Raw genomic sequence first — 22,333 nt, forward strand, 5'->3', positions numbered from 1 at the left:
CACATGGTTGAGACAGTCACGCAGTAGCAAGTGATAACCCACACAGTACTGTGATGTAATCATGTTAACTTGGAAAGTACACCAAGAACTGTCATATGTGCAGTATACTATCAGTGACTTTTTAAAAATGTTTTCCCATTGCATATTGAAATACATTCAAAATATGAACATGTAAGCAGTTTATAAAGAGGACAAACTTAACTTATGAAATAGTGCAGTAATTTGTAGAACAATCTCCTCCATGTAACTAGCTGTAATGGTCTGTTTCTGTCCAATCAGTTCCCCCTCCTTCCACTTCCATATCTACACCATTACCTTTAGATAAGTGCAGATTCAGCCCTCTGAGAACTGTAAAGCGGCAAATGAGGTGCTAAATGTAACATCTGTCTGGGGGGTTGCACATTTCTCAAAATTTATGTTTTAAGCACTCAAATTCCTCCCTGGATTCAGCTGGTACCACAATATGATGGTCTGCCCCTTCTCCTGCATACACAATTGAATGCTCTCTTAAAATAGCCTCTGACCCAGCCAAGTTAAGCAAAATGAATGCCCTCATATGTGCATCTTTGTCAGAAAAAGCTGCTTGTATGAAAATGTCATATTCCTGCTCAAATACCCTCCAATTCTCTACTATATTATGATCAAACACAAGTGGAGTTGGTCTGCGAAATGCCTCTGCATATCATCACACAGTAGTGAAGGTGCTTGAAATCATGTATGAACATATACACATAAATATATATGGCCAGAACTTTATGCCAGTACTTGTAATTATGCCCAACAGCACAGCAAATTATTTGAAATAACTGCACTTTGCCAAATAAGTCTCTATAGCACAAGGATACTTTGCAATCAATGACTTTGTGAAACCACTCCTTATCAGTGTAAGAAATACATCAAAGTAACTGTACGTTGGGAATAAACTGTGCACGGCAGAAAAAGTTCAGAGGAAGAAAGAATTGAGATGAATACACTTTGCAAATAAACTGTACACAGCACAAGAGCCTTTTAAAATGGCTGTACTTTGTGAAATAACTCTGCACAGTATAAGAAACACTCTGAAATGGTGGCTTTCTGCGAATAAATGCACACAGCACAAGAAACTTTTTGAAATGGCTGCACTTTGACTGCACTTTGCAATATAACTGGATTTTGCACACAGCAAACTCTTTGATATAATTGCATCGTAATAAAGCACACACTCTGCAAACACTTTGCACACTCTGAGATACTTCGAACAACTCTAGTTATGCTTTCAATGGCTTCGGTCAATGCGAAATAGCAGTTTGTGCCCAAACACGGTCTTTTACTAAAAAAACATGCAGTTGCCTTGCTCTTTAAGCTTAATTTGCCCTTTTATTGTACTCTTTATGTCCTTTTAATCTCTTATCATGGTCAATATACTTTTATTGTGCCCGTTTTACTTTAAGTATGCTTGTTATGCAAACCAAAGGTAATTCTGAGCCCTATATGAATAATTTTGCTAGTTTTATCAAGTATCATGGTTTTGAACATTTCATTTAATTAATAATGGGGTTTGTACCTTTCTTTTGCTTAGTAATACGTTTTGTGCCTTACAAATGTGCCATTTAATTTTCTTTGCCAGATAAATCATTTGTGCAGTTTTCTTTACATTTAGCTCATTTCTGGCCCTTTTATTTGTCTGAGCTTCACCTTCAACTCTGCACCTCATGGCCCGAAGAAATAGCTTTTCTAATCCCACTTCAGACGAACATTCGTGGGTTCTGTTTATGCAGCTTTATTATACACAAACACATCAGAAATGAGGCTTTGTAACTTATAAACAGACTGACTACTACACTCATACATAACACTCTGGCTGTTCTCTCAAAATGGCACTGCTCCCTGCACATGCTCAGTATTTATATGTATGTGTTACATCTGGAAATGCTTATTAAAGGTACATACACACGCACTGATCTACACCCCCCCCCCCCCCCCCCATTTCACCACTTTCCTATCAGCTCCTATTTCACACATTTAATCTGGTCAAAAATAGAATCATACACTACACAGCCAGAAATGACCCATAGGAAAGCCTTCACTTTCTGTCCTCAGCCTTTGCATGGAGTTTGGCATTGTGCACCAATACTGAGTGATGGTGAATGGCTGTTCATGTCTTATGGCAAAACCTGGTCAGCTTTGCCATCACTCGCAGTTTTCCAGTTATCTTCACACCAAGGTGCGTAAACATGCTGTAATGGAATACAGAGTAAAGAACGAGTGAAGGAAATCATTGGCAACAGTTACTCTAACAGTTCTTTGACTGTTGGATGTAGCAAAGTGCAATATCCTCTGTGGAGTGTTAACAAGAAGCAGTTGTCTGAAGATTCACTTTTTGACCATAGCATTACGGGTCTGATTCCAGATGTACGTCACATTATTTCTTACTGTAGTGTTATACTTCTGCGATATGTTTGATAACACATATCTTACTTTTTTTTCTAGTTAAGTATTTGACAATATATCCATGACCATATGGAAGATTTAGTAAAGCACCCTTACTGTCCTCATGTCTTCATCAGGTTTTGCTTGTCCCACCGTTTTGTGATCCCCAGAGCTATCACTTACTGATACAGGGCATGACTGATGAATACTGAGGACTCACAATAAAGATGTGCATTAATGACCCAGAACACCACCATTTCATATGTGTTTGTATATCTGTGTCCATCTTCACACCTTCTCTCTCACCTCTTTGTACTGTTGACTATTCATTAGTCTGATGGATGTAAATATGTTATGGCATTTTCTGTGCGCCATTATTTTGCTGAGGAATAAAACCTGCATCTTCTACTGGATGAAGAGGTTATCATGTCCCTCCAAAGGTGTAATTTTAAGAAGTGGGAAGTAGGTTTTCCTTGGTGGGGTGTAGAGGTATTGATCGAGTCTGTAAATTGAACTTTTTGTCTTGACAATGGTTTAAATCCAACATTAGGTGAAGCTCTTACTGCCTGTTTTAACAAGTGTCTTTCCAGTGAATGAGCTGACTATATTTCTCTCTAAGCCCCTTCTGTTTGATCATTTGTAGTCTTCAGCATTTGCACAAGGTCTGGCAATGAGCAGCTGAAGTAAGTAATACTAAGTGACATTTCGGGTGTCATTGCAAAATGCGGAGACTGCTTGCCCTACACCTCATTCTACACCCAATTAACTCTCTTTGAAGCATGTCTCATATGTAGTAGGTATAAAAAATTATTTCAGTAGCTATTACTCATGAAATTTGTCCAGGCAACATATTTATAATAGTCATTCCTAGGTATTTATAATATATGTATATATAAGTCATAATAAAAAGTTATTATAATAATCACATTCTGACTCTCTTTGTAAAATGATCTGCATACTGGAGTCAAATCCTGCTTATACTTTCCTTTTATATTTATCTCAGGGAGTTTACACCTTGTGCACAGAGAAGTCCGGGTTGACAGCTGGATTTTCTCAACTAAGTACTGTCTAGACTCCTGACGGACACTCATTGACGCTAAACCTGTTTGCGCTATAGAAGTCAAACCAAATTAATTTTTCCCTTTTCCCTTCAGAAGAGAACTCTTGTTTGCTGGTAGCATACCATTGTGCAAATGGGGAAGGCAAGCACAAAACCTGATTTTTGAAATGCGCTTTGTCGCTAATATGGAAAGGTATAGTACAACATGCGGAGCATATGTATGCAACATGTTAAGATAAAACAGATCTGTTGTAAATGTAATTGGGATCACAGTATTACCTCTCTGATTCCTGTTTTTGTAAGGTTGGTAAGGAGTACCAATGAACACTACTGAACACTAGTACTTCACAGTCCAAGTTCAACATATCAAAGTATAATCACGCTTGCATTAACACTTTGCCAATATCCGCAAAAATATATTTCTCAGCATTGTGCTTTAAGAAGAAATTCAAAACAAAAATAACTATTGCTACTGTATTATATTTCTTCATTACATGGAAATTGTTTAATTTGCTTTGTTTAATATACTCATGTGAAATGCAGTGAACTGTGTGGTTAACTGACCACTTCATACTGGACAGTTGGGTCTGCTGTACAACACTGAGACTTACAAATGATATACAACCACATAATCCTTGATGCACATAAATCATATTTTGTCCCTCCTGCATTGGAACATTAAGTATTGCTTGGTACTGACAGCCCACATTGCCCATTTATGAGCATGTACTTTTGCTAATATCAGTACTATTCACTGAGTTTAAATCCCATCATCATAACCTGATAATCCATGAATAACTCATTGTCTATCTTGTCTTTCACAACTGTGTGTGTGTGTCTCATCTACACAGGATAGGTAGGTACATGTAATTTTCAGTTCTGCAATATAGATTAATGACAGCCTAGCTGACATAAGCCAGCAGTATCATTAATCATAACATTGCACTTATTTAATCATATCAGTAAATATAGATTTGCACAAAAATCTTCAACATCAAAATATCTTTTCTGACACAGAATGAGAAGCTAATCCTATATACACTGCACTGTTACAGCAGATAATTAGGGTGTCCTAATGTCACAGCTGTCAACGTGTGTGTGTGTACGTGCATGTTTGTGTGTGGGGGGGGGTGGAGTTGTGCAAATATGACCTTAGCTACTGCTGGTCTCGGTAAAGTAGTACCCTGGAATTAATTTTACAGTGCAAGGTGAGTCTACATCAGTGTCAAACCTTTCTCCTAATATCATCGTCTCTGCAAACCATGCTGATGTCATCCTCCATAAAGTGCATTCTCATACTGTAGAAGTCAGACTTCTGCGGTGGTACTTCTTTTAAGTACTGTGTCCTCTAAATTGCATAGCAAGATAGGTATGGGGTTCTAATCTCACAGCAGTCAATGTGTGTGTGTGCTTATGTATAGACTTGTGTAAATATGTCTTTAACTACTACTGGCCTCAATAAAGCTTTCAGATACTGGCAAAAGCTTTAACTAGCCATATAGTGCCTTTTTTAGGCAGTTTCAAAGTAACCAACCTCCCAATGTAACAAAATCTTCTCTTGATAAACTCAAGGTACTGCTGCTAAATGCTTGGAGTCTAAACAAGAAACTGCACTCCCTAGAAGCACTCTTCACCTTGGAAAATGCTGACATCTGTGCAGTCACTGAAACATGGTTCAAAGCCGCCGAAAGCATCTCAGCTGAGGAAGGCTACAACACCTTCCATATGTTCAGACCACCAACTGAGCAAGAAAGAACCAAAGGAGGAGGTGTATCCATCTTCATAAAGGATAATGTAAACCTCAAAACTCTCTCACCTGGGCATAAGTCCCTATGTCAGTAGGTGGGTACCCAAATGGCTCACCAACAGGACACGTATATACTGTTCAAAGTGGGTAAATTGACCTCAAGTAAGTGGCCGATCACCAGTGGCATACCACAGGGTCCTCTACTAGGCCGTCTCCTGTTCGTTATTTATTTCTCAGAAGTCAAGGCAAACATAGATGGCCTTTGGCTGACCAAGTTCACGGATGACTGCAAATTGGGGACAATCACCGAATCCCCAAATGATCGCAAATGATTAACACAGACAAATGATTGGTGCCAGAGCCATGTATTAAAACTAAAAGAAAAAAAATGTATAATAATTCGCTTTGGGAAAGCAAATATCCCAGCTGATTACATAGATAGCACCCCCCCCTAAGAGTAGACCCAGTGGTATGTGGGCAGTCTCCAATCTAGCCTTAATGGAAATGTTACACATTCATAAATTAAACTACACAAGGGTCGCTCATTCCAAGGATCTTAACCTAGCCTTTGACATAAACAATATCATGTTGGAGAGATAGATACATCTCTCAGAGACTACTCTTTCTCTGGAACAGCCTTCCCATTCATGTAAAGCAATGCCTTTCCCTAACGCTCTTCAAGCTCAACCGAGATCAAAGGATGGGTAATCGTAAATTTACTCCTGGAGTGGTGCCCATGTTCCTCATTGTCAGAGATAGTTGGTATTAGATACCATAGCATGGGCTCATTTTTCTGTGAACTTCATTCACCTAGGTATTGAAAATTGGGAAACGGGTTAAATATGGCTTTTAAGGGCTCTTGGGCTGTTAGCCTAGTAATCTCAGATGAACCTATAGGAAGCATAAATTGAGTGAAATTCTGGTAATATTGGCTAGACCTTTAAGGGCTCTTAAGCCATTAGCCTAGTAATCTCCTATGAACCTATTAACCTATGAGTGGATCAGTCAGACTCCATGCAGTAGGTTACAAAGTCAGTTTTTTCTTCTTTGAATGATATGTCTGTAATTCATTCTTTTCCCATGCAAAACTTTTTCCATCCAGCAATAAAAGTCAATATGTTTAACAACACTGTAACATTAACTTAACAATTAAAACAACGTTTTTGCAGATTGCATTTTTCCTCTACATTTGTAATATTGTTTGACAATATTATTTGGATGCATAAGTTTATGCAAATCATTTTCAGTAGACATATTATTTAGCTAGCTTCATCCATACTACTGCAAGCAAGTAATTAAATCAACAGTTCAAGCAATATCACTTAATTAAAAAAAGAATTACAAATAGCTCTGCAAGCAAACAGTGGGTTCAAACAATAACACAATATCTCTTTGGATTATATAGCACAGATCATCGGTATCTTAACAGTGGTGAGATTCAACTTCATTATACTTTTCACCGTAAAGTGTGATATACAAGAAAGACACAAAATAGTTTCCCCCAATTGACAGTCTTCCTTGACATCCCTGATTAGTCAGTAATGGTTTCTCAATACATTTTCAATGGCAGCCACCTACATGCATAATTTTCCACAAAGTTTTCTTTGAAGTTCCAACTTTTATAACCGCCAACTCATCCATTATCGAAATCACATCCCACACTCTTGGAACCACCCTTGATTTCCATCTCTTTGTCATTATGTGAAGGAAGGACATTAGTCCGTCCTTCAAATGAGATATCAGCCTGAGATGGTGGTAGCTGAGGTGGTTGTAAAAGATCCCACAACATTATTCTAAATGGACAAACCCATTCAACAAACTGTAAATAAGAATAAAATTAATACAATTGATTTTTCATTACCAACATCAATAAAATATGATAGCTCTTTCCTTATTCTTCATAGGTTCATAGGGGTATACTAGGCTATCTGCCCAAGGGCATTTATAAGCCTAGCCCATAAGTCCTTTACAAAACCTTGTACCATAAGTTTTTGTATAACCTGTATGTCTGTTTCATAGATTTTATCGATATTCCATGGCCATTGAGTCTTATGACCAGTTACTCCTTGTCAGTACCCTCCCTCAGGCTGCACTTCCTCTTGCTGTGAGGGTCATACCAGTGAATCCCAGAGTAAATGTCTTAGTACCTATCCAGTCATCTGGGTTATGTTTAAAGGAATGTATTGAGTTGCACTGCTTAACAGGCAGGGGAAACTTATTGTAGAGGGTATACATTATGTAGTAGGAAATAATGTTAAAGGGATGTTAATATTGTTAAAAGATGTTATATAAAGTATAGTTTGGGAAACAGCTGATAGTAAATTGCTTTTATGTGATGCTGCTAAATCATTTTCCAGCGTAGATTACAAGTGAGAATGGGAAATATTATGAAGTTATGGTACAGCAAGTAGAGTGCTAAATGTATTAAGAGCAATATATAAAAATATATGTAACAGATTTATAATTAATGGATGGTTAGGTAAAAAATATCAAAGTGCAAAAAGGAGATAAGCAACATTGCCCTGTGAATTCAGAGGCAATAAACTGTGAAGAGGGGTTTAGAGAAGCTTAGTGGGAAATTAAGAAAGGTATAATATTACCTTTGTGTATTATCTTATGCAGATGATTTAAAAGTCATAATAAAAAGCATTGGTGTTGGAAGTGTAAAGGAAAACAGAAGATGAGGCAATTGATACAAGGGTAAGGTTGAACAAAGAAAAAAGTCAAGACTTTGGAGATAATGTTAAAGTTAGACATACTTTTCTATGTATGAAATGTGTGTGTTGGTTTTATAAACTCAGAAAATGATACAGAAACAATGGTAAGAAGTGATCAAAGAGACAAAAAAGAAGTGTAAGATTATGGAAGGCATTTCAGTTTCCTTACAGGAAAAACGTTTACTTGCTGCATTTGTATGTGTTAGGGGAAACTGCTATATATAGGAAGCATGTATGCATTTCCAGTAAACAAATAAAAAATATTGGAGGTAGTATACAGTATTCCATGGAGTTCTAGAATGAATCCAGTTAAAAGAGGGTATTGTATTATGCAAGGGAGAAAGCTGGCTTAGATTTAATAAATATAGTTATGTATTTAGCATCCTTGCATTTATTTTAGGTTTTGAGTGAGATGGTGAAAGAGACAAAGGGTACCCTAGGTATGTGTTGTGAAGAAAAATATAAAGATACATAGGAAAAGTTGAAACTTAAAAAAGAAAGATGATCTATTAAGTGAATAAAATAAATGAATACATAGAAAATTTGGTTTGTGGAAGTTTAAATTCTGAGGTAGAAAATTTGAAAAAAGAAAAAGATTGGTCTAAAAAACTAATGAAACAAAATTGTTATGTGAAACAACTGAAATTACAACAATAAAGATGAGACGGCTATAATGGAAGGCCAAAGAAGAAAACATCATATTTTTGTGCAACTATTAAATACTTTGCTAGCCAAGGAATTGCTGAAGTATAAGCAAGAGAAAAAAGGCTAGGCAAATTATTTGGAGTTGAGGAATATATGGAACATGAAGTATTAACATGTAAAAGACTGGAAATATTTTTACAGAAATTTAAAAAAGGAATATAGCTACATGTTTTACAGTTATTTATATGGGGATGGCATATGGAAAACATAGTAATATGAGTAAAATGTAATGGAAAGGGTAAACAGAATATTAGGATAATAGGTTCATAGGTGATTACTAGACTAAAGACCCTGGTGGGGGGGTTATGTCTAGCCTTGCTTCTCAAATGTATTTGACAGGTTTTGATACCCTAGGGTTATTTTATGGGGTATATGTAGGCTTGGGTAGTTAAGCATTTACAGGCTGCCTGTGTCTAATAGAGACATAGGTACAAGATCAGGGATACATTTATGATTCCCTAGCTACTTGATTATTGTTGTATGTCACTTGTAGAATTACATATATGAAGAATTGTTATATAATAAAAAAGAAGAAAGGGTGGCAGGCATGAATGATTTGCACTGATGTGCATAACAGAAAAGTAACAATATTTGTATAATATGTAAAAAAAGACATTAATGATATTAATGAGGGTTGGGGTTAGTGTAATGGTTAAGGTGTTTACCTCAAAAACAAAAGGTACAAGGTTTTATTCTCACCTTTGAAAGGGAATTGGCTTAAAATGATCCACAAGGGCAGCTAACCTAGTACTTGCCCAACAGCCTATGTGCAAATAGTGACTGACAAAATTGTATAAATATACATAAAATTTGCCTAAGCTTTTCTTTTTCATCCGACTGAAATACTGCCAACTCAAGCAGATGGAGCCTCAATTTAACATCTCATCTGAAGGGCAGCATGGTCAGGAGTACAACACTCCACCCCCCACCCCACCCCCTTATGCTGTACTGCAGTGTCAGTACTGGAGAAATGAATCAAAATATCTGATGTGGGAATAGAACTCACAGTGTTCTGATCTTACAGCATCAAAGGCGAGGGTGCTACTCATTAAGCTGCTAATGCAGAAGTCTATTAGTTTCCAAAACTACATTACAGAGATACAGTAATGTAGAATACATTTGTGTTAATTGTAAATTCTAGGACTCCATTGGAAGTCTGCTGCTTCTCAGAATCTTCTTTTGAGCCTGACTCTTGTTAAAGATTTGTGTTTCTTCTAGAGCAGTAGGTACCATCAGGGATCCTTCCTTTTCTGATAATCTTACTTTTAACAAAAAAGCTTGTTTTTTTCTGCTTGGTATGTCTCCATTTTGTTTGTCTGATACTAACACACATAAGGCAGCCTTGAACTCTCAGCTATCATTATTGGATGCCTGTTAAAATACAAACTCTATTTGCTTTTCAGCCCAACTACAGCACTCTGTGCCTTCTGTTACTACAGTACCTCTCAACTGTCCCACTTTTCGCGGAATGTTCAGATATTTGACATATTTTGGTCTGTTTCTCATAAAATTTGTAGTTTTCTGGCAAGTCACTGGGATGATCTAAGGATTGAAGTCACTAAATAATAACATACATTTGAGTTACAAATCCTTCAAAAAATGTATGTTAACACAAACCCTGTTACTCTAGCAACTTTCTAAGTTTATAAGAGCAATATTTAAAATCTGTCACTACTTTTGGGCCTTTGTCTCCCATTTTGGCAGACTTTATCCAGATTTCTTGCACTAAGAGGTTGAGAGGTATGGTTACCACAGTGTGAGTGATGATGACTGATACACAAATTGATTACCCCTGAGCTACTTTTTCATTCTTAACTTCCATGTTTTAAGCTTTTTTTTTCAGTTAGTCCAGTTGATTCCAGTCAGTTACTAATGTTTGTTTCTACCCTAACAAAGTCAAAATTGTCTTTACCAGTGATTTATACTCATACATGTCTTGATTTAAATGAATTGTTGCAGACACAATGGCACTGAAATACACATACCACATTACAGTGGAGTATATTTTGATACAATTGTAGCATCTATATATGGGTCCTTGTTGTTTTGTCAACAGTACGAATAATCAAACCATACTTTGTCGAAATTACTTTAGAGAAAGTGCATTTTGTCGAAGATGCACTTTCGCTAAAGAAAACATCATCATCCTCTTTCGGCTGTTCCCATTAGGGGTCGCCACAGCAGATCACCTGTTTCCATTTCTTCCTGTCCTCTGCATCTTGCTCTGTCACACCAACCACCAGCATGTCCTGTCTCACCACATCCATAAACCTTATCTTAGGCCTTCCTCTTTTCCTCTTACCTGATAGCTTCATCCTTAGCATCTTTTTCCCAATATACTCAGCATCCCTCCTCAGCACATGTCCAAACCAACGTAATCGTGCCTCTCTGGCTTTGTCTCCAAACCTTCCAACCTGGGCTGACCCTCTAATATACTTATTCCTAATCCTGTCCACCCTTGTCACACCCAGTGCAAATCTTAACATCTTTAATTCTGCCACATCCAGCTCAAGCTCCTGCCTTTTTGTCAGTGCCACTGTCTCCAACCCATATAACATAGCTGGTCTCACTACCCTCTTGTAGACCTTCCCTTTCACTCTTACAGGTACTCGTCTGTCACAAATCACTCCTGACCCTCTTCTCCACCCACCCCATCCTGCCTGTACTCTCTTCTTCACCTCTCTTCCACACTCACTGTTACTCTGAACTATTGACCCCAAGTATTTAAACTCATCCACCTTTGCCACCTCTACTCCTTTCATCCTCACCATTCCTCTATCCTCCCTTTCATTCACACACATATATTCTGTCTTAGTCCTGCTGACCTTCATTCCTCTTCTCTCTAGAGCATATCTCCATCTTTCCAGGGTCTCCTCCACCTGTTCCCTACTATCACTACAGATCACAATGTCATCTGCAAACATCATAGTCCATGGGGACTCTTGTCTGATCTCGTCTGTCAATCTGTCCATCACCGTTGCAAATAAGAAAGGGCTCAGAGCTGATCCTTGATGTAACCCCACCTCCACCTTAAACGCATCCGTCACTCCCCCCGCAGACCTCACCGCTGTCGCACTACCCTCATACATATCCTGTACCACTCTTACATATAAAGAAAACTAAACTACATCGCTAAAGAAAACAAACATATAAAAAACATGCTGTTAGTATGTACCGTTAGTTGTACATCAATGTATACTGTTGATGTACAACTAAGGAAACTCTTGTTGAGCTTGTAATACAGTGGGGATAAGGGAATATTCCCTTTTCCCCACTGTAGTGCGATCTCAGAGTGAGAATATTAAAGTAGGGGGTATGTGGGGGTATCAGTGTTTAATGTGTTGGGTTTTTTTATGTTTAGGTTTTATTATTTGTCCGCGAAAGTGCATTTTCGACAAAATGCACTTTTGCAGAAGTCAGTTTGTGGAAGTAAGGTTTGATGAACTGTACTTTCGAGTAAAGAACATAGACCCATATATAAATATATATATATGTGTGTGTGTGTGTCTATACTTTACAGCAACCTGAATAGTATGAAAAATTGTATGGCTGATAACTTGTTGTCAGAGGCTGAAGTACTTTCATATGTACAGCCACATATGTAGCTGTTTGTGGTAGAGAAGTGATTCTTGGCTCATCTCTCATTTGTCACTTTTGTCACAGCTTTAAGTCCCTGTATGTATTGCAATAGCTTAAGGTTATCATTTCTTTCATTTACTTTCTGAATTCAAGCTGCATAATTCCAGGGACAACATAAATATAATATATATTATCCATATAGTTACTGTCAAATAACATTTTAATCCAATGTAACAATTGTCTAGATATAAGAATCCAAGTGGCTATATCACTGAAATTAATCTCTCTCCTCTTTTCATGGATATTCCAAGGCCAGTAAGTCATGGTCCTGATCCTGTAAATTTGTTTCTTGTAATGCAACAAACCAAGTTCATGTTTTTTTAAGCAAATAAGTCCCATTTTTCTTAAGTAGACTGGCGTGTGTGTGTGTGTGTTGTAAAACATATACCACTTCTGTCTTGCTTCAGCCTATCTTCTCCTGCGCTGCTTATAATTAAACTTCAGTACAAATGAATGACCCATTGCTCAAAACCATACAGTGTTGCAGTCTTGATGCATAATGCAGTAAACTCACCTATAATCATTAAATCATGAACACCTGTCCTGGGAGGAATTGGACACCTCCTGACACTCATATATTTTATTGCTGTCCGGAAAATAAGTAGCAGTCCATACTTTGTGGCACATGTGTGTGTGTGTGTGTGTGTGTGTGTGTGTGTGTGTGTGTGTTGTCTTTTAGGCCACATAGATGGTTAACCACCTCAGAGGACTAAAAAAAAAAAATTTAAATAAAATGCAAAAATAATGGAAAATTCCACCATTTTTAATAGGAAAAAAGTAAACCAGTGGTATAACATGAAGAAACCAAAACACTCATGCATGCGCACACATGCCCATACACAAACATACATCATTGCTGTTGACCTTTTAGCATAGAAATCAGGGACAAAGGGTCATAAACATAGACAGATATTGAATAATTGCTCTTACATACTTAAAAGCTAAAATTGCAAGATTTACATTAACATATGCTATCTGAAAGGTTTGAAGGCTGAAACTTAAATGGCTCTCCTTATTTAAGCTTGCAGTCTTCAACTATTCATCAGGAAAAAAGATTTTTCACGAATTTTACATCTAAGTGACCCAACATATGAGACATAATTAAGGACAGTCTGTAAAATTAAGGACAGTTGGGAGGTATCATTCATCAACACACACACACCATAGTTGTCAACCTCTTAGTGTAGGAATCAGACCCAAAGGCAAAAATAATTGGGGGGGAGGGGTGTTGATGCACAGGACAAAATTCAGGGACAGATGTTAAATTTTGCTTTTATATGCTTAAAATATAGCAGTGTTTGCATTACTGTGTGATATTTGAATAGTCTGAAGTCTGAAACTAAAATGATTATTTACAGACTGAAATCTGCAAACATTTGACAGAAAGTCGTACATTATATGAGGAACAGATCAAACATATGAGACAAATCAAGGACATTCTGCCAAATCAGAGACAGGTGAGGAGTATTGCACATACTCATTCACTCAGTATCTCACACACACACACTTGCACATGCATGCAGTTGTACTAGGAACACACACACAGGCACGCAAACAGACACATACACGCACACACACACACACACCAGCATCAGGCCCACATTATTAGCTGTGCAAACCACACATCAGAGTGTAAAAAAATATTTTTTACATGTATTATAACCACCATAATGCTTACTTGCCATCTTTCCACTGCCGTTACACCAAGACAGAATTCAACTTTATATGCAATCTGGGATACAGACAGTAGGCAAGAGGGGGTCAGAATTTATTGCAGAAAACTGGCAAAGGAACCAAGGTACTGGGAGCAAATAACTAGTTCGGGAAAGATGATAGAATGGGAAGATGCCAAGAACCGATTTGGACTGCAGATTAGAGATTGCCTTCCCTATCAGCAATTGACATCAGGGTATAGGTAAAGAGAAAGAAATAGGGGGACCTAAACAAAAGACCAGCAATGGTAGAGTTTGTAATAGAATCTAGGACAGAAGCTGCCATTAAAAAAGGAATAATTAGTAGAGCATATAAAATATTGCATGATAACTATAAGAATCAATCAGAGGAGGTTAGAAAGGATTGGGAAGAGAGACTGGATAAGCAATTCACAAAAACCAATGGGAAGATATTTGTATGTCTCCCAAATGTGCAACAAAATCTAGAAGATTTAGGATTTTTGCCTGGAAATGTTTATATCGATATTTTTATACACAAAGTAGACTCCAGATAATTTTTTCATAGGCAGACAGTAAATGTTGGAGGTGTTAAGGGGAAGAAAGAGGTAATTGCGAACATATTTTCTGGGAGTGCAGTGAGTTGGTAGACTTTAAGGATTCCCAGTGGGATGCACTGTCGGAGATGCTGGGTGGGCAGATTGGTCAGACAAGGGAGATGATTTTTCTGAGCTATAATACAGAATCAGTATTGCCTAGACATGGTAAAGCCTTCTCTTTATAATAATGGTATCTGCCAAAAAAAAGCAATTACTAGAAAATGGAAATCAAAATATAAACCAACTAAACTGGAAGTAATGAGTATATTAGTAGAGAATAAACAACTGGAATTGAGATCTTTAGAAAATGGTAGGAGCAAACTACATAGAAAAAAAATGGGAATTGTGGGAACAATACATACAAGGGAGGAATGAGGTCTAAAAGGCAGCAGGACTTAAATGAGCTATGTAAATGTTTGAGTGAGAAAGATTGGGCAGCTTATATGTGATGTATAATGTTTGCAACCGGGACTTTGTCAGTATGGTTTGTGATGTAAAATGCTTGAACCTAGGTTTGTGTCAGTGTGGATTGTTTTCATTTATATAAATGTATGATTGCCTATGTAATAAGTGGTTTATTAAAGATATTTCTTGTTTAAAAAAAGCAGGAATTGAATAATTTATGTAATATTGCTTAGGTTATATGATATATAGCAGTATATGTGAAGTATAATTTTTATGTTAATATAGTTTCATTATTTTTTTATGAATGTAAATAGGAAAGTAATAATTCAATAAAGGTGTTTGAAAAAAAAAATAATTCCACTTCATATTTCCTGTACTGGTGAACTGCTTGTAAATCCTCCAGTATGTGAACAAAGGGAGCAGAAGTTATTTGAACAGCTGGCCATAAGGAAATGCAGCGAAGATGTTCATTATGCTGAATGAATGTTCAACAATGCAAATGGATGCCCGTACTGCAAGGTGCTCTGTGAGAAACAGCACTATGGCCACGCCATTCATGTGTTGGCAAATAGTTGCAGGAAACCTGGAAAAAATGTGTTTTATCTCACAAGTACCTATGGGACACATTTATTTTTGTAAGTGGGCTCAAACAGAGAATACTTTACATTGCCATGACTGTACTGCAGAAAAAGAGATTTGGCAAGACGACTAGATACATAGCTGACTAATAATAATAATATTTAGATTCCTTAAACAGCATTTTTATACAGAAGCATACTTGTTAGAGATCACTTTAAATTACACCCCTTCATAATTGCCCCAACATTTTTTTTTTCTTTTCCAAACAAAAGCTCTTCTATTTATTCTAATATAGTTAATTAAACTTAAGCATATACAAATAAAAAATGGCTGTAATCTGGCTCCACAAGTAGGAAAATTCTTGTTCACTTCAATTCAATTTAAATTATTTAATTCAGAATATCTATGTGGTTTTCTGTTTCTGCAGTAGGCATGCTATAAGTATTCCCAAAACTTCATTTTGTACCAAACAACAACTGCGTCTCCTTGTTCAAGGCCACAGTCCAGACTTGTTCCACTTTCTCTGATCCTTCATCATTATGACATTTTATTACCCTCTCTATCCTCCACCCACCTTGGTGGTTAAATTCTTGTCCTATGTATTCTGTTTCCTGTGTACCAGTAAAGGTCTTAAATCCAGACAGAAAAATATTAAATCACTTCTGGGTGAAACAGATTGTGTTGTCTACAGTCTAGTATGATGCAATAGTCATTGACAAAAACACTCACTTACAACCAACTTAGTAAATCTTTCTGTCCCCAAAGCAATGATGTAAGCTGTTGTTTAAGCTTACACAACTCAAATATTACCAAAACAGGCTGCCCATTATTCACTTTGCCTGGGACGTAAAATCCATAAACCTATTCTACTTTTATCTGTTCATCGTGTAATCCAGTCCAACCTGCAAAAAGGATGAACAGCCCTGACTGCCTCACTTTTTTAGGGAGTTCCAACAATTCAAATGTTCTTTCTATGGGCTCTTTTTGCATGGACACCTATTTTTTCTTCTAAAGTTCCAGTTCAGGCAATATGAATTCTTACTTTTAAGTTCAAATTTTTACATTTGCAACTTTTTGATGGCTTCTTGATGTGAACTGACAGCTTCCACCATTTCCAATTTACATTCCTTAACCTTCACCATATAGTCGTCTAACCAAGAATTCTCTTTGTTTATCTCACTTCAAAAATTTACTTTCAAAATGACCAAAAGAAATTTCGCCACTACATTATCAAGTGCAACCAACTACTTGGAATCAGACAACTCTGGCATTCATACCCTCCATGTTGTTGTCCTCAGCACTTCACAAAGGCAACCCTTTAATTGCTAGTTTACATTTTTTATAGCTCTATTGCCAAAAAGAGTCATAGAATTAACCCCAACGTATTTCCCTAAGAAAATGCTTTCTCCTTAGACCACCATATACCATCCATAATTAGACAATCCTTCTGTTTGTTGCAAATTTCATATTTTTCAGATCAAAATAAATCGTCATCCCTTTGTTCACAACTCTGATTAGAATAGATACAGAGCACAGAGCCCCCTTTTGGCATGTATCAATCCAGACACAGTAGGCAACTTGAAAGTCCCCAGAAGTTCCTAACAAACATAACTGGCCTAAAAACCCAGGACTGCCAGAAGAGACTTGAAGATCTATCTGTATACTTAGTTTCTTACAGACTGCTACATGAAAATCTGTGCTTGGTATTATGTGCCATTAGGTACCCAACCCTACATAATTATTTGCACGTTAATAAGACCAATAGCTCCACAAATACAAAGAATAAGGACTTAAGTCTCCATCAGTATATTAACAAAAGTTGTTGGAGTGACATGCTTATTACTCTGCATTAATCCTGTCTCTGAAATAAATTAACCCTATATGTTAAGTAATATGACACCTTTGGCATCTGTCACATCCAACCTTGATGACTGGATGAGTATCTGCAAATTCATCCCTGGACAAAGCTGGGAGGGGTGTAGCCTGAGGATGGGCATCAGCAAGGCATAAATTGTCTCCGAGTTCACTTGCCTTGTAATTCTTATGATCCTATAATCTCTTACTGCTACAAAACTATATATGCTTTAGGTATACATTTTAATTTATTGTAGCGTGACAAGGGGAATAAATGTTCTTTCTATGGTGTCATCATCACACATCCTAAAGAAGAGCTTCTTAGTATTGCCCAATAAAATGTCTTATTATTTGGGAACTCAATTCAAGAAATCTTTAAAAAGCTGGAAGCAAAGGGAAAGATGGTAGAAATAGTAAAGAAAATTGTCATCCCCATTTCAACAACCCTCCTAAATCAAGCCCCTTTTGTAGATGTCATGCTAGACTAAGAATAAGATTGCATTTGAAAAGCAAAAATGAAGGAAGAAGAATATGGACATATTTGGTAAAAGCATCTGGTGACAGCTCAACAAGTCCTTTTGATGAATTCTAAATATGCATGATGTTTTTGCGACCATGACATCAAACAAGAATATCAGAATTACGAGCACTGATGTGCAATGAGTCATTAATTGAGTTCCATAAATCTCTCAAAATTAACCTTCTTTTATGCTGAAATTTGTGTCAGAAGTATGTTTTAATCAAAATATCCATATGCCCATGTTTTTCCTCAACCAAGTAATAAACAGAAAATAATTTTGTACATTATGGATATCCAAAGTGAGTTTAGATATTGCCTGGCCAGAAATAAGTGCTTCCAATGGGCATAACAGCATGGAAAATCCCTTAAGGTCAGATTATGACTGCTGCTACTTCTGCCACCTTCTTCAGAAATGTCTTGGTGTAGACCATTTGTGAAATAGCAACCTGGTCCTGTGTCCACACTTTTTTTTCTTCTCCTGCCTCCCCATAACTAACCATCAGCTGCCAACAGCTCCTGTAATCATTTATTGGTTTTACCGGACACACATTAGCATCCTCAAGGCTCAACCTGACCCATGCCAAGGGCCGATAAGGAGATTGGGGATGACTGTTAATCATTATATTGCTACTGGAGAGGGTGCCCTAACCCCCACCACTCTGAAGGAGCCTTGCAAGCTCTACAATAGCTACCTTAGGGAAGTGTATGCCAACTTCCTCACATGAGCAACTTCCGGCCAAATGGTATATCACTTGCAACATAGACTTTACTAAGCTCTTCGCTCTGCTTTTGCAGTGGGCCTAGACAGCCTGTGTAGCCCCCAGGATGGGTGAACAGGCATCAGTCACCAAGTATCACCCTTACCCACCTTATCCCTCCAACTCCTGTAACACTAGTTAAACACAGGCTGTTGCAGGTGCAGCCAGGGTTTTATCTCTCTGCACCACTGGGCGGGGTCAGTCCTCTGCCCTCACTTTGGCAAAACATCACAAAGTGTACTTGCAGGACAGGAGTACTGCAGGGTTTGGGACTGCTATCCTGCAAGGGCTCATCTAAGGGGGCAATACAGGAGAAGTATATTTTTGTTTCTTTCTATCCCCTTGTTCCTAATGTTGCTGTGGGAATCTTCCCATGTGTCATGAATTCTTCAGAAGTGATCCGTGCTAAGGAGAGATTTCTCAGAAGTCCAGGTGAAAATAGATGGCCTGTGGCTTACCAAGTTCGCTGATGACTGCAAACCAGGTGCAATTATTGTATCCCCAAACAATGCTGACATACTACAAAAAGGGCTTACACAGATAAATGATTGGTGCCAAAGCCTTGGACTTGAACTAAGTGCAAAACATGCGTCATCATCCCTTTCGGCAAAGGGGAAAGTTCCTACAAATTACAATATTAACAGTACCCCTTAGGTAAAACTCTGTGGTGAGAGATTTGGGAAGACAGGTTGATAGCAACCTTAATTTTGATCACCATATGTCCACAGTGGTAAGGAAGGCCTTCTATGTTGCACATCTCATAAGTAAGGGCATCGCATCCAGATCTAGGATTGTTCTAACTCCCGTGTGCTCATCCCTCATCAGACCACTAATAGAGTACAGTGTTCCCTTCTGTATGTACCAGACACCTGCAGTAGCTGGAGAGACCACAGAGGTTTCTCACCAAGAAAATTGGGGGCCTTCAACACATGACCTATATGGGCAAACTGAAGGCCCTGTCACTGTACTCTGTATCTTCTAGGTGGCTGAGAGGCAGCCTATGCTTGACCTACAGAGCAGTCTCAGGCCCTGCCCTAATGGAAATGCTGCACATCCACAAGTCAAATGGGACAAGATTCACTCACTCTCGGGATCTTAACCTAACCTGCGACATTAACAGGACATGCTGTTGAGACGGATATGTCTCCCAGAGATTGCAACTCTTCTGGAACAAACTCCCAATTCACGTAAAACTGAGCTCCACAATGACCCTATGTAAGTGTAACTTAGACATCTGTATGGGAGACTGTAAATTTACTCCGGAAGTGTCACTTATGTCCCTCTTGGATAAGGGCAGTCGATGCTGGCCATAGAATCACACTGCAAATATAGACCATCCAACTTAGGTATAATAAGGCTATATAAGGCTTATAAAGGCCCTAGGGCCAATAGCGTAGTAACCTGCTATGAAACTATGAACATAATGTAATTGTATGACACATTCACTCTAATACTGGATGATTAAGTAGGATCACTGCTACATTTCAAGCTTCCTGCCTTCTACCTCCTCCTTCCAGGGCAGTCCTGTCAACCTCTAAAGGTAACAGAGAGGTAGGGGCCAGGATAAACAGCTTATCCTTACTTTTCCTGTTCCTGCTTTTTAGCTTCCCACATAAGAGCTGAGTAGCACAGCTGAAATTCTCAGTAATATGAACTTTCAAAGGGAAAGAATTAAAAGAAATATCCACCCCTCATTTTGCACGTGCCTGCTTTTAAGTTCAGTACCTAAGAAAGGGTGGAAGCAAGGATAAAGATAAACTGCTGATGGTCTGACAAGACAACAGTCCATCAAAAGACTTTACAAGAAAACTCATTTAGCTGAAAAAAAATTCAGATGCAAACCATTGAATAAAAATAGTGCAAAGCATATAAAGGGTGGCCCAGTACTCCCTATCCCAGCATCTCTAAGTATACTACTTCCAAGATTGTGAAATGTTTCTGATGAACTTCTGCTTCTAAGAGGAATGAAAGCACTCAAACTGTGGATTAAAGGTTCATTTAAACATCTGGTTCAGCGTTTTTTTTTTTTTATTGTTTTAATTCAAACTCTGCTTGAGTTATTGGTTACTAAGTACATTATGTATGCTATTCACAGTCACAATCCTTTCAAAATATTAAAAGCAATGTTTTTTTTTCTTGTTTCCTCCACATAGCAGAAGATGAGAAGAAAAATTGCAGTTATTGGTGCTGGTGTGGTAGGCCTTTCTACTGCTGTATGCATTGCAGAATCACTCCCAGATTGTTCAGTAACTGTTATTTCTGAGAAGTTCAGCCCAGATACCACCAGTGATGTAGCTGCAGGAATCCTTATACCTAAAATGTTTCCAGGTAAGTTACCTCACTTGCTAGAAATATTGACTTGTTCTAACATAACTATCACTGGACTGAATGAATGATGCTAATATAAAAAGCAAGTTATGAAATGAAAACAACTTATAGAAACAACAAGTGGAGATTGACCAGTGCAAATATCACAGCAAATGTGAAATCTAGCAAAAATAAATTGATAGTAATGCACTCTGTGCTTATTGACAATGAGGGTGCCATTTTTTTTACTGATGATGGACATGGATTAAGTTGTGTCTGAATTTAATGCCAGCGACTGCCTCTGATTTTTAAAACTGTAGTTTATAGGGAGTATTCTGCAGTGGTGCAGCGGGAGCGTTGTTGCCTCACAGCAAGAGGTTCTCCCATTCGATTCTCAGCTAGTGTGCAGGGAGTGCCTTCTGTGTGGAGTCTGCATGTCCTCCCCGCGGGTCGAGCGGCGTTCCGAAAGATATGCGTGAATGGGCATGTCTTCGTTTAAGGTTGGGCGTCAAGTTGGCAACTCAGCACCGTGAAAATCTACTGCCAATCATTAGCGGACCGGAGTTCCACTGTGGTGACCCCTAACCGGGAAAAGCCGAAAGACAACAACAAGTTTATAGGGAGTATTGAGACACTGGGCTATCATGTTATATAGTTTATTATCTTTTAATACTGACTGCTTATTTAAGTCACTGTCACATACAGCTTTTGTAAATTGGTGGCAAGAGACAAAACTGAAATTAGAAATGAATGGAACTTAAGTTGCATGAAGTATTTGAAAGCTTGGTAATATTTTCATAAGAATGTTATGGGTTTAACAATCAATATACAGATATTTCAAATTAATATAAAAAGGCAAACCTGTCTGGAGACAGTACTGAGGAGGGAAAGCTGTTACACAAGGAAGTCAATCTAGAAGACTAAAACATCACTACACAGTAGCCGTCATTATGAAACATTATTAAGACTTGACAGCAGAATATGAAATTGAAGGATGCCTTCCTTCCTGTTGACACGGGTTCATTTAGCATTCTGGTTAGCAGGAAGCCCAAATGGAGGGAAGTGGAAGAGTGGAGCTAAGGCCTACTCACCTTTCCCAGAGTCTGTAAAAGGACCCCTGTAGTCTGACATTCTTTCTTATGTGGTCAGGAATTACAGTAAAACATATACTCATAATATACACCAAAACATCTAATGCATTAGGCATGGAGGGCGGGATGATGTAGGTTGCACATATACAAAAATTACCTGCCCTCAGTATGACAACCTTAAGAATATGCTTTCGTACCGTAATTCCTTAAAACCGTGAGCAGAAGTCGACAGTTTGTTAAGAGTTGGATTGCATGAGGCTCTGAGGCCACTTG

General features: G+C 37.9%; 1 protein-coding gene across 3 annotated transcripts in view; it reads left to right on the forward strand.

Moving 5' to 3' along the window:
- Positions 1-22,333, forward strand: part of DDO (D-aspartate oxidase) — a 380,203-nt gene that overhangs the window by 55,002 nt on the left and 302,868 nt on the right. Inside the window, exon 2 of one of the 3 annotated variants that reach the window (XM_044066659.1) lies at positions 20,816-20,990. In XM_044066659.1, coding sequence (XP_043922594.1) covers positions 20,822-20,990 — 169 coding nt within the window. In that variant the 5' untranslated portion in view covers positions 20,816-20,821. Of the gene's footprint in view, positions 1-20,815; positions 20,991-22,333 lie in introns of those variants that run through there. The other 2 variants (XM_044066667.1, XM_044066672.1) reach the window with 2 other exon arrangements.

Source organism: Protopterus annectens, chromosome 1.part0 (genome assembly GCF_019279795.1).
Source record: "Protopterus annectens isolate FY-2018-M chromosome 1.part0, PAN1.0, whole genome shotgun sequence".
Taxonomy (NCBI): domain Eukaryota; kingdom Metazoa; phylum Chordata; order Ceratodontiformes; family Protopteridae; genus Protopterus; species Protopterus annectens.